The sequence below is a fragment of the Bidens hawaiensis genome, unplaced genomic scaffold (genome assembly GCF_021521415.1).
Source record: "Bidens hawaiensis isolate Kalapana, Puna unplaced genomic scaffold, B.hawaiensis_p1.1 tig00044645_1, whole genome shotgun sequence".
In the NCBI taxonomy this organism is placed as follows: Eukaryota; Viridiplantae; Streptophyta; class Magnoliopsida; order Asterales; family Asteraceae; genus Bidens; species Bidens hawaiensis.
In genome coordinates this window covers 42,972-56,550 of record NW_027497918.1, presented here as the reverse complement: position 1 = coordinate 56,550, position 13,579 = coordinate 42,972, and the positions used below count along the sequence as shown (strand labels likewise).

Genomic DNA, 13,579 nt, shown 5'->3' with positions numbered 1-13,579 from the left:
GTTAATAACTAATAACATATGTGTTAATAGCTAATAACATATGGAAACGCGTATGAGATCTAAACAACCCTAAAAGTAGGAAAATAAAACTATTAGTCAGACTTGGTTTCCTCGGGTAAACGTCATACACACCCTAGGAAACATGAAAAAAATAGGGTTTTATAAAATTTAATACATTCGATTACTAAATATATAAAAATACTATACGTTATTAGTTATTAACACATAATGAATCATAGTAAGAAGTCAGTAGCTATTAACACATATGTTATGTGTAATCCTTAGAACATCAATTTAAAACATCTATACTAATGTATGATTTTGTATATTCTTAAACCATACAGTTTTTATCACCACTATATATATATATATATATTATAGCTCTGTTGGGTTAAATATGCATGGTTACTTTCGGCAAAGTACGTTACACAAATATTTATTTTAATGCTTTTTTTTGTGTATTCATCTTTATAGCCTTGTGAGTATAAAACCCAAAAGAAGAATACTCGTTGCCAAAGTAGGGATATAATTAACACTCTTCCTCCAAGTATAGCAGGAAGTATTCTTAGTCTTATGCCTATCCGAGATGCAATGAGAGCGAGCATTTTGTCAAAGAAATAGCGGATGCAGTTTTTTTCTCAAAAACTTTTTCCTGGTTGTGGTGGATGCAGTTTTTTCTCCAGACTATGTACAAATTCTAATGTCTGATTACAGCAGTTGGCCATCGGCACACTAAGTGCCAAAATTTGTCTCTGAATGTGTTCAGACAAACGAAGTATGCCCTTTGAAGTCTTGACCATAATCCTTCTTCGGTCATCAAATTTGATGATATTACTTGAAAGGTGTTAGCTGTTAAACAGTAGCAGATTTGATTATGAATTAGGGCCCAAGATTAGATATTGTTGTTCTAGATCATTGATAATGTGTTAGCTAACAACATTTCAAGTAATATCATCAAATTTGATGACCGAAGAAGGATTATGTTCAAGACTTCAAAGGGCATACTTCGTTTGTCTGAACACATTCAAAGACAAATCTTGGCACTTGGTGTGCCGATGACCAACTGTTGTTATTAGACATTAGAAGTTGTACATCGTCTGGAGAAAAAACTGCATCCACCACAACCAGGGAAAGGTTTTTGTGAAAAAAACTGCATATGTCATTTCTTTGACAAAATGCTCGTTCTCAATGCATCTCGGATAGACATAAGACTAAGAATACCTCCTGCTATACTTGGAGGAATAGTGCTAATTATATCCTTACTTTGGCAATGAGTATTCTTCTTTTGGTTTTCATACTCACACGCTGTAAAGATGAATACACAAAAAAAACATTAAAATAAATATTTGTGTAACGTACTTTGCCGAAAGTAATCATGCATATATGATCCAACATAGCTATATATATATATATATATATATATATATATATATATATATATATATATATATATAGTGACGATAAAAATTGTATCTCCGTCACGAATTTGTCTTTGAATACCAAAGTGCACAAATTAGGATGGAAAAAATACCACAAGATTAACTTAGGATGCACAAATTGGATATGTAATGACGATTCCGAGATGTTGGGATGTGATTTCATGGATCGATTCGTGAAAAACGGGATTCGCGTACGCTAAAGATTAGTGTATTGTATCTTTTCAATATATATATATATATATATAGGATCAGGATCATAAGAGAACCTTTTTAAATTGAGAACTATGAGAACCATTTTGGACCACAAAAAACCTATAAATAAAAAAAATCATAAAATAAAAAAAAACACAAAAATCAAAAAAGTAAAAAAACCAAAATTCTTACTTTATCTTCCCGGTTTCATAAAAAAAGAAAAAAAACTCGGTTTAGCTAAGTTATATACACATATGTATAATATATACATATATGTACATTTACATGTTTTTTTGAACACATGTGTATAATTTTTTATAAATGATATTGTACATATGTGTATATTACGTAACTAAAGATTATATAAAATTATACATATGTGTATAATACAACGTTTTTTATTTTTTTTAATGAAACCGTAATGAAATATAAGAATTTTGGTTTTTTTACGTTTTTAAAATTTTTATTATTTTTTGTTTTATGATTTTTTTAAAGATGTTTTTAGTGGTCCAAAATGGTTCTCAAAGTTATCAATTTGCAAAGAGTTCTCTTAGGATCTTTACCCTATATATATATATATATATATATATATATATATATATATATATATATATATATATATATATATATATATATATGGCATATAAAATTTGAAAACACAGTTGAGTTGAAAAGGCTTTTAAAAACCCATTGTAACAATCAAAGTTTTTTTTAATACAATATAATATATGTTATTATCACCATATAAAAATTTAACAAAAGAAAATTAATTTACCTATGAGTTATATAATGGGTAACATTTTGATTGTTATATCCCATGTTATACTATGTGTATCATTTTGATTGTTACATATGTTATACACACAACATAACAATCAAAATGTCACACATAGAATAACTCGTAGATAAATTAAAACTTCTTGTTTTACGTGATTATAAAAGCATATATATCACATTGTGTTGGAAAAAAATTGATTGTTACATTGGGTTTTCAAGAGTTTTCTCAACTCAAATGATATTTAAATCAACGAAACCCCACCTTAAACAATAAAACTTTGAAACCGTTTACATGTAGATTTAGGTATCCACGTCGCCTTACATGAAAAAGAAGCAAAAGGTTATTTCTAGTATTACACCATTTTGTTATATCCCATGTTTTCAGCTTTTCTAATCCCTTATATATCCATACATCAAAAATATCTTGAACCCATGAAGTCTCGAAAGCTGGGTTTACTCATAAATATAGCTCTTAAACTTTGAATTATATTAAGCAATGGAATTTATAACCTTATGGGTTATTGTTAAATATTATAACTAACTTTGTTTTTTATTGGCTCCTTTTATATTTCATAGAAACGTCCAAACGATTTACAATGAAGTGGCAGGTAAGCGGGCAACAAGCTGCGCCGCAACCCCCTTTTGGATAGCAAACCCAATCCGACTAAAAACAAAGTTTTGATTCTTATGGGCTGATACGTTACTACACACAAATTTCTGAACCCTATTCAAAAGGTCCACGACATCCGAAGCTAAGAAACCAAAAGTGTCAAAGGCGAAGGGGATAAACACGTGTTGATTCTCCAAACAAGCTCTCTAGTGTTTAGCAACATTGCCCGATGCCGCCTTCAATGCTGCCTGGCCTGCTACAAATCCAGTGTCCCTAATCCCAACAAGAGGGGACACTTCTGTGAGGTCGACACAAGCGTGTTTTCCCCCTACCCACCCAAAAACAAGTATATCGGCCGGTCGTAATGTAGATCTTCCTTCTTGAGGATCCGTAAGAAAGTTTACGGGGCTTCCTTTTTAGCCGAAATTCCGGCTCGTTTAAGAACATCGCATAGAACATCCCTCACCAAATCATGCCTGTACTTAAACCCAGGCAACTCTTTGCAGTGAACCGCATGCTCGCCAAAAGAATCCAAACAAACCTTACGGCAAACCGGGCACGGCTCATCTACCGGAAACAAAGGGATCATTAACCGATACTTCAGGATGGCCCGGTACTCCAAAGCCGACATATGTTGGCCAATCCTTCAATAGGGAGAACACTTAAGTTGACGCCACTTGATGCTTGGCAATACATTACAAAACTGGTATAGTTGACGCCACTTGATGCTTGGATAACCCGTAGTGCTCATCTCATTTCTTATTCTTTCACTTACATATATTGATTTTATTCGGTATTTGGTAATTCCATGAGTATACATGACCGTTTCGTTTCCATCCCATCTATGATGATCGATGTGACGTCTAACGGACTTAAACCAAAAAATCATTGTTGCCATCAAAAGCCCCCTTTCATTTGTCTTGTTTATTATTGCACCCTAGCCAATATAGATTGGCAATTAAACGAATGATCAACTTCAACCTGTGAGCTACGAACACTCGACCATGCAATATTCCAAACCGTGGTCCCGGCCATTTATTAAATTAAAGGCAATCGTAAACAAGCTAATCTTTCACCCGTGCAATACTAAATTGTTTGGGGAATTTCGGATTTGTAACTTGGATAAAACTTAGATGAGAGCAAGAACGTAATATGAATTTTAAATATTAACTTTTTTAATATTAGTTTTTTATAAATACCAACGGTAACATTTAAAAAAATAATTTAATAATATGATTCTTTGTTCATATTTCTTTTTGTAATGTAGACTGTCGAAGCACGAAATGAATCTGACCTGATCCATGACGATGTTTCCACGGATTTTCGAGATGAACGAACCACGTCTTGATCTTCTTCCCCGGCTGCTTGAGACCTGCAATGGTTTTTCGGGGGTGTGGAGGTGACTGCTAAGAAATCTAAAAGATCTCTTGTTTACAGACACAAAAAAGTGGTGGTGGCTCTTATTGAGCATGACCCCTTCATAAGGAGGTGGAGACCTCCTTATATAGAGAGTCTCATGGCCACCATCATGGTACCCTAATGGGCCTAGCCCAGTTAGGGTTACCTCCACAAAACCCCCTCAGCCAAATAACATTGTATTAGTCCATATAATAAAATAAGCCAAACATAATAAATTTAGGGTCGTAAAACCGGGTTTAGTACCATACCCCTACAAGCCCCCCAAATCCAGCGTTGCTCCTGGGCGCGCAAGCGTCTAGGTGGAGCGCTGAAATTTATGAGGTGTGTTAGGTCATGGGGCGGTTTTTTCCCTTTTCTTTGGCCTTGTCTTTATTGTCTTTGAGTTTTGGGAGGTTTTCCTCATGATGGTGACATGTTGCGGTCCTTATGATAATGATGGTGCCCTGTCATAGATAAGATATAGCACGCATCATAGTGGCGCGAGGCCTGATAAGAGATGGAGCGCGCATCTCGATAATAATGTAACATAACTTGCGCGCGAGGCAGCTTACGAGTTATGAGAATAATAAAGCCTGCGCGTAAGGCGACTTACGAGCTATAAGAATAATAAAGCTTGCGCGCGAGGCGACTTATGAGCTGTAATAATAATGAAGCTGGCGCGAGTTGCGGCTTACGAGCTATAATAATAATGAAGCTTGCGCGCAAGGCGACTTATGAGCTGTAAGAAACACAAAGCTTGCGCGTGAGGCGACTTACGAGCTATAAGAATAATAACAGCTTGCGCGTGAGGCGACTTACGAGCTATAATAATAATGGAGCTTGCGCGAGTTGCGGCTTACGAGCTATAAGAATAATAAAGCTTGCGCGCGAGGCGACTTATGAGCTGTAAGAATAATGAAGCCTGCGCGCATGGCGGCTTACGAGCTATAAGAATAATAACAGCTTGCGCGCGAGGCGTCTTATGAGCTGTATGAATAATAGAGCTTGCGCGCGAAGCGTCTTACGAGCTATAAGAATAATAACAGCTTGCGCGCGAGGCGTCTTATGAGCTGTATGAATAATAAAGCTTGCGCGCGAGGCGTCTTACGAGCTATAAGAATAATGAAGCCTGCGCGCATGACGGCTTACGAGCTATAAGAATAATAACAGCTTGCGCGCGAGGCGTCTTATGAGCTGTATGAATAATAGAGCTTGCGCGCGAAGCGTCTTACGAGCTATAAGAATAATAACAGCTTGCGCGCGATGCGTCTTATGAGCTGTATGAATAATAAAGCTTGCGCGCGAGGCGTCTTACGAGCTATGAGAATAATGAAGCCTGCGCGCATGGCGGCTTACGAGCTATAAGAATAATAACAGCTTGCGCGCGAGGCGTCTTATGAGCTGTATGAATAATAGAGCTTGCGCGCGAGGCGGCTTACGAGCTACTTTATGTCCCGCGCCACGCGCTGATGTTGCATGCGCGTGCGCGTAGACTTTGGTTTTGTGTTATGCGCCACGCGCAGATGTTGCATGCGCGTGCGCGTAGGCTGTGATATGTGTGAGCATGTGATGCGTAAGCATGTGTAATATGCGTGAGCATATGTGATGCGTGAGCATATGTGGTGCATGAGCATGTGGTATGAGGATTCCCAACCCTTAAGTTTGGCGCGTGTCCATATGGGATATTATGAGGATTCCCAACCTTTAAGTTTGGCGCGTAGCCATATGGGATATTATGAGGATTCCCAACTTTAAGTTTGGCGCGTAGCCATATGGGATATTGTGAGGATTCCCAACCTTGAAGTTTGGCGCGTAGCCATATGGGATATTGTGAGGATTCCCAACCTTGAAGTTTGGCGCGTAGCCATATGGGATATTATGAGGATTCCCAACCTTTAAGTTTGGCGCGTAGCCATATGGGATATTATGAGGATTCCCAACCTTTAAGTTTGGTGCGTAGCCATATGGGATATTATGAGGATTCCCAACCTTTAAGTTTGGCGGGTAGCCATATGGGATATTATGAGGATTCCTAACCTTGAAGTTTGGCGCGTAGCCATATGGGATATTATGAGGATTCCCAACCTTTAAGTTTGGCGCGTAGCCATATGGGATATTATGAGGATTCCCAACCTTGAAGTTTGGCGCGTAGCCAAATGGGATATTATGAGGATTCCCAACCTTTAAGTTTGGCGCGTAGCCATATGGGATATTATGAGGATTTCCAACCTTTAAGTTTGGCGTGAGGCCTGATGCGCGCACGCACGGCGATGGAGTGGTGACTCGCGAGTGCGCGTGTATGGCGGAGGTCTCTTGCGCAAAACCCACATGGTGGTTTCCGCGGCGGCACATGCACGGCTGCGGAATGAGAGTCCGCGGGCGCGCGTACATGGCGGCGGAAGTCTGGTAATTTTTGGATCTGCAATTTAAGAGTTAGACCTGCAATTTTAAACCTAAAATCCAGGTCTGTAATCCAGATCTAGATCTGTAAATCAGATCTGGATAGATCTGAAGCTCGGAGCAGATTTAAAACCATCACAGATCCGGAGACTTGATCATTCGAGTCCGGCAGTTTCTTTTCGCACAGATCTGGAAGCCTCTTTTAGATCTATGGATCTTTTTGAGCTTTAATAGAACAAGCCTTGAAGCCTATTTCTGTAAACTTCCAGATCTGGGTTTTTCCTGAGAGAGATCTGACAGCCGAGATGAAGATCGAAGGGTAGTTCGTTGCCGTCCCACGGATGGCGCCAATGTCGAAGCACGAAATGAATCTGACCTGATCCATGACGATGTTTCCACGGATTTTCGAGATGAACGAACCACGTCTTGATCTTCTTCCCCGGCTGCTTGAGACCTGCAATGGTTTTTCGGGGGTGTGGAGGTGACTGCTAAGAAATCTAAAAGATCTCTTGTTTACAGACACAAAAAAGTGGTGGTGGCTCTTATTGAGCATGACCCCTTCATAAGGAGGTGGAGACCTCCTTATATAGAGAGTCTCATGGCCACCATCATGGTACCCTAATGGGCCTAGCCCAGTTAGGGTTACCTCCATAAAACCCCCTCAGCCCAATAACATTGTATTAGTCCATATAATAAAATAAGCTAAACATAATAAATTTATGGTCGTAAAACCGGGTTTAGTACCATACCCCTACATAGACAATGTTGTAACAATTAAGATTGTAAAATCAAAACATTACATGACAAATGATAACAATCTACACACTAGATCCATTTGCAACTAATTAGTAGTGAAAGATTATAACTACATAGGGTAAACAATAGGACCTATGGTTACTTTAATATTTTTAGGTGTGACCTCCCAACCCCATTCACCAGTCTCTTTAGAACCAGATAATACAAAATGTTTTGGAACCCAACTTTCACCTTTTAACTTCCTGCTTCTTACTATCTCTCTCTCCTTTTCTTCTATGGCTATTTTTGCATCATTTGCTTTATCCCATGACTTGCTCAATATTGCTTCATTAACTTTTGCCCATATTACAGCTGATTCACTAAGCCACAATCCCTTGTTTTCATGCATAAATTGTTTTAACTCATCAGTCCCAGTAATAATAATAACCCGTGTTGATAGTGTAACCAGTAACAATCATAGCTTTCACTTTCGTTACAAAATGCAATCTCACTCTAACGAAAAAGTAACTCAGTTTGCCCCCAACTCTTATGTATGTCGTCTAAATAAAATTGAAACATTCGGAGTGGAATAAAAATAAGCTAGTTTTTAATTAGGAACAGAATGTTCAGGGAATAGTTCGTGAACCGTTCCGAGTGAAGTTCGTTTATATCCGTTCGTTTAATAAATGAACGAACATGACCAAGAAATTTCGTTCGATTAGTTAAACAAACGAACACGAACAGAGCCCCCATTCTTAAATTGTGTTTGTGAATGTTCGATAATGTGTTCATGAACATTCGTTTATGTTTGTTTGTATATATTGTTCATGAAAGGTTTTTGTACATTTATTTATATTATCTAAACATTTTATATTCTTTAATTTATTACTCCTAACATAAAATAGAAAAACATATTCTCACATTGTTTTTGCATTGTTTCCATTTCCTTTCTCATTATTCACGTTGATAAATACACCGAACTCAATCTCTAGGCTTCGCCGATTTTATTTGTGTTCGTGAACCGTTCGTGAACATACTCATTTCCTTAATTAAGGAACACGAACATAAAATCTCGTTCGGTAAGTGTTCGTGAACCATTCGTGAACACATCATTTTCTTAACAAACGAACATGAACAATGCCTTGTTCATGTGCGTTCGGTTCATTTACAGCCCTAGGAACAGACTGACTTACTTTTCCATTATGGTGGGATTGAACTTGGCAACAGAAGTAAAAGTCAAAAGTGTCATTGGCCACAATTTGCATAACAATAATAATGATAATAATATAAGGTTTCCTGAATGTAAAAAAGTATGCACCTTCGGATTCTTGACAATAGGCGTTTTGAGCGATTTGATCACATCCTCCGCGCTGTAGATCACGGCCTGTTTTCCATTGTTGATATCCTCAATCATCACAGTACTGTGTAAGAATTATAAACGAATTATTTAACAACAAAACCGCATGTCAACATATCAAATTAAACTTATTTACCATGTTGTATTATGCGAGTATAAATAGTAATATATACCTATCCCAATGCCCATTGATCTTACAAATGGTTTTCATATCTGATGAAGACACAATCTTTCCTCTAACAGCCCTGTAGTTTCTTTTTTTACCAAATAAAGAATTGCCTTTGTAACTCAACCGGGCTTCAAGCCCGGTTTCTTGACACCGAATTGTGACATCTCCCAACCACTCCACATCAGGCACCGGTAGAAACTTTATAACAAGATTTGGAGAATTCATGACATACGATTCGTTCTTGTTTAGTAGCCTCACCTCTCTTTTTCCAAGCACTCGGGTTTCAATCGAGGTACCTTGGAATTTTGGGACCGCGTATTGACACCATATGATCTCTATGTTGTCTATCTCATTTGTAGCATGGAGGGCACTCACTGGTGGATGATGTGAGACCTTCAAGATGTATAGTTGACCAACAATATTAACAACATAGTCATTGAAATAACTTTTTACAAAAAGTTCATCTAATGGTACCATGAGACCGAGTGTAGTCGGCAACTTGTGAACGGCGTTTTGGGACAACCCCCCCCCCCCCCGGGCCGTTCTGGCTAGCATTTTGGTGATTACGTGATGAACGAGGCGTTTTGTGAGAGAGGGTGGGGGGATTTTACCACTACACTTGTTTTTGCAAAATGTTGACTGGATGCCACGCAACGTAAAATGGCTAGGGTGTATAGTTTTGATTACGCATGGTCTGACAAGTGCTCAAACAGTAAACTTTAGCACCACGCCAGCGTATAACGTGTGAATCTTGCGACAAAGTATTTGAAAAAAATATATAGAAAAGGAAGAAAAAAAAATCTTGCGCTTTATATGTGAATCTTGCGCGCTAATTTGATAAAAATAAAATCAAGGGTTATTTTGTAAATTTAGGTTAGTATAAGGATATTTTTATAATTATCCCGGTACAGTGTTTTGGGTCAACCCAACTCGTTAGTCATGCAAGCTCTTAATGTAATGATAACGGTCAAGGAAATATATATATATAATACCTGTTCGAGTAGAACGTTTAGGTTGCCTCTCGAGGCATGGTGAGTTTCGCCGAGGATGGGATTATAGGGAGCTACACCAAACATTAGATTCCTGTAAGTTGATATGCTCCAACCAACAACTGATGCTAATCTTTCGAGTGGGGTCCCGCCATAGGCGCATTTGCTAAGAAGGTCATCATTGACACAATATACGGATTCTCCGTAGCATTGCAGCTGCGATTTCGGGTTGTTGAAAATGGCTGGCAACTGAAATGCATAATTTTAACTTTTAAGCGTTTATTCGATATGAAAACAAATAATGGGGCAGAAAATGGGTTGTAAGATGGCTTTCGGGTTCAGAAATGGTAGCGGTCCTGAACCCGAATTTAGGGTTTAGTCATTTCTTTGTCAGACCATTTTGTTTTTTAGTGGTTTTAGTTTAAGTCATGGTCTCACGTGTTCGGGTGTGTATGGGTTTGTTCGGGTTGGTTTTGGGCTCTAACCAGCTCAAAACCAAACCAAAACTTTGTTATTTAGGTTTTAGAAATCGTTATATCTCGATTTTTGTTTTCTGGATTTTGTATGGATTGTGTTTGGTTCTATTCGGTTTTGGTTAAAATGTCTGGGCTCGAAAAAAAGTTGTTCTAAACCTTTTGTTATGAACCTATTAATAAAATTGGGCGTTAAAACTTTTGAGCCGAAATAATAAATCCGGATCAAAAGCTCAATAAAAAAAGTTTCAAACAACTTCGGGTCGGTTTGGTTTTTAACCTCGGTTCATTTAGGAGTGAGGCATAACCGAAACCAGACCCTTATTTTTTATTTATTAATTAACATGTTACATGATTAACAGTCTCAGTGTTTTCACTGTCGACACCTTTCTATAAAAAAATAGAAAGAGAATACATTATACATACCGAGAACCGAGTAAGATCAGACCCCGGTCGAACATTTTTCAAGAGACTAAATATGCGTTGTAGCAAATTCGGTGCTCGGTAATCCCCAGACTCGTAGTCTAACGATAACGGCGACGACAGAACGGCGGTGAGCTCTTCATGTTCATGTTCATGTTCATTTTCATTCACTACTTGATTCACCTGCAGTTTGGTATCCATTTTTGCCGAAATATAAATATTTAAACATATAAATTTTATTAAACAAAACCATACACTTCCAAACAAAAACGTTAAAACCGAAGTATTCAACCTGAAAATATTAAAACCATATTTTTGGATTTTGATGCCTAAAAGTACCAAAAACCGGATGGTTTTCCGCTGTTTGTAAACATGCATGCGGTTGTTTTAACATTTGTGGTATGGAGGTATTTTCAACATCCAAAATAACATTTGGTGAACATTTATTTTATGATTTTAGAAGGTATTAAAACCGGTTGAATCGTATAAACCGAAGCAAGTCGGCTAGTATAAAATGTATGTGGTTTTGTTTTGACGGTTTTATAGTGATTAATATTTGAAACTTGAAATCGGTCGTGTAAACTGAGAAAAACAATTGAAAAAATGGTCTAAGGGTTCAAACTTTTAAACTGTTAAACTGTCAAAATTAAACCTCGAAACAGTCAAAGTAGGTTGACCCGACCGCCCTGATCAACCCAGCTAGTTTGGTTTTCGTTAACTAAATACATAGTTAGCTAGTTAGCGGTTCACTCCAGAAATTTAATCAAATAAACTAATTGATCAGACGGTAAAAAAAAACCCAACCATGTTTAATTTATATTAGCAAAATATTAAGATTTAGATTAATAATTGCTTTGAATAAACTGATTCTTTAATAACTCATAATCGTTTTAAGTGGCTCCTAATTAGCGTTTAAGATAAAACAAAACCTATAATGTTTAGTCTTGTTAGAATCTTAATATCACTACTAGAAAAAGAGATGTTTTTCTACAACTGATTCGTAAGAAATTTGTTGGAAAATCCAGTTTCTAATAGTTTTCCAACAAAAAGTTAAGTTGGAGAAACACAAGCTCGAAAATCGTTTTCAACCGTATTACAACAATTTTTCTTACAAAATTGCTACAAAAACATGTGGTTGTCGTAGGAAATTTGTAGGAATTTTTTGCGGGAAAATGACTTGTTTTCTAGTAGTGTATCTAAAAAAACGCTAAACCACATTTGATATTAATAATTTAAAATTTTAAAACTATTAACTCTTCTATTTTTATTTATTAAATGAAAGTGACTCCAAATTTGTATTCACTTCATGGATGGATTTGATATTTTGATACCAAACAAATTCATATTATCAACAATTTACACACTCTTTTATTCTCATTTATGAGAGAATAGATCCAAGTCTCATAGCTTAGCTTGGTGCATGTAGTTAATCATTTCATGTTGTAATTTGATTTGTTCTCGACTTTTAGCTTCTTGCGCCTTAAGATTTTCAGTTTGTTTATAGTTAATACATCGCCGTTGTTCAAATATAAATACATAAACATATTTTTTTTACTTTTTATATAATACAGATATATAAATGGTAGTACCAGTTGGCTACGTACCTGTCACTTTATTTTAATCGTTTGCATGGTTATATAGGTATGATTATGATATTTAAAAAAAATGAAGATATTTAGAGAGAGAGAGAGTACCATTTGGAAGAAGCTGGTGTGATGGAGTTACTTGAAACTTAAGAGGCTTCTCTTCAGAGAGAAAGAGGATATATGCAATGTGTGTGTTGTGTGTTTTTTGTCACATAGATAAGACTTAAGAGAGTTAGCAAAGCATGATATATGTAGTTTGGTAGGGTTCCAGAAGTGTATGGTTCTGGATATATACACACCCATAAGTTTGGTTTGAGATATATATATTGTATATATACAAATCTCTTTTGTGAATTATAAGTTATTAGACAAAGTTTCCTCTGTATCCATTTCAAACGTCTTAAAATAAGTTCAGCTGTCATATCGAATTTTCATTAGTCATTTATCGATTTTCTTTATGATATTAAGTCTACTTTCAACACCGTTTAGAAAAGGCTATACAAAATTTGGATATATGTATTTTGTAATTATCTACATATATTGCGTAATATTTATATATGCTAAATAATTATTAAGTACATTGTGTAAATTAATGTGCATTAAGTTATGTATTGGTGTGTAACTCTCATTTCATTGTATTTAATGTGTGTATATAACTCTGAGTTAATTGTATTTTATTTTTAAACCCTCACTATTTTTTCTAAAATAAAAAATAATATATAATACAAAATTTGTAGACAAAACAATCGACTAGAAAACAAATTTGAAACCTTTTAATACCAAACCCACTTAACTGACATCAATTATTTCCATTATTATTGGCCTCGCTAATTTTTTTTATTTATGTTTTTTTATTATTATTTTATAAATATGGTTGTTACAAATCAAGTCTAAAAATATAAACAATAGAAAATTGGAATTGCTATTACGTTTCTTATTTTCATTACGGTTTTATATTATTTTTAAAACAAATCTTCGCGAATGTTTTTAATATTCCATTAGAACTTAGATTATTCTAGACTATAGAAGTA

The 13,579-nt window shown here is 36.2% G+C and overlaps 1 protein-coding gene across 1 annotated transcript; it reads right to left on the bottom strand.

Moving 5' to 3' along the window:
• Positions 1–7,631: 7,631 nt before the first annotated feature.
• LOC143595078 (oxysterol-binding protein-related protein 4C-like) lies at positions 7,632–12,841 on the bottom strand. The gene is made up of 6 exons (XM_077074215.1): positions 12,657–12,841; positions 10,966–11,145; positions 10,070–10,315; positions 9,082–9,470; positions 8,870–8,972; positions 7,632–7,945 (listed from the first exon to the last, which is right to left on the bottom strand). Exons 1-6 carry the CDS (start codon positions 12,657–12,659, stop codon positions 7,682–7,684), a joined length of 1,185 nt encoding a protein of 394 aa, XP_076930330.1. The 5' UTR covers positions 12,660–12,841; the 3' UTR covers positions 7,632–7,681.
• Positions 12,842–13,579: the final 738 nt, after the last annotated feature.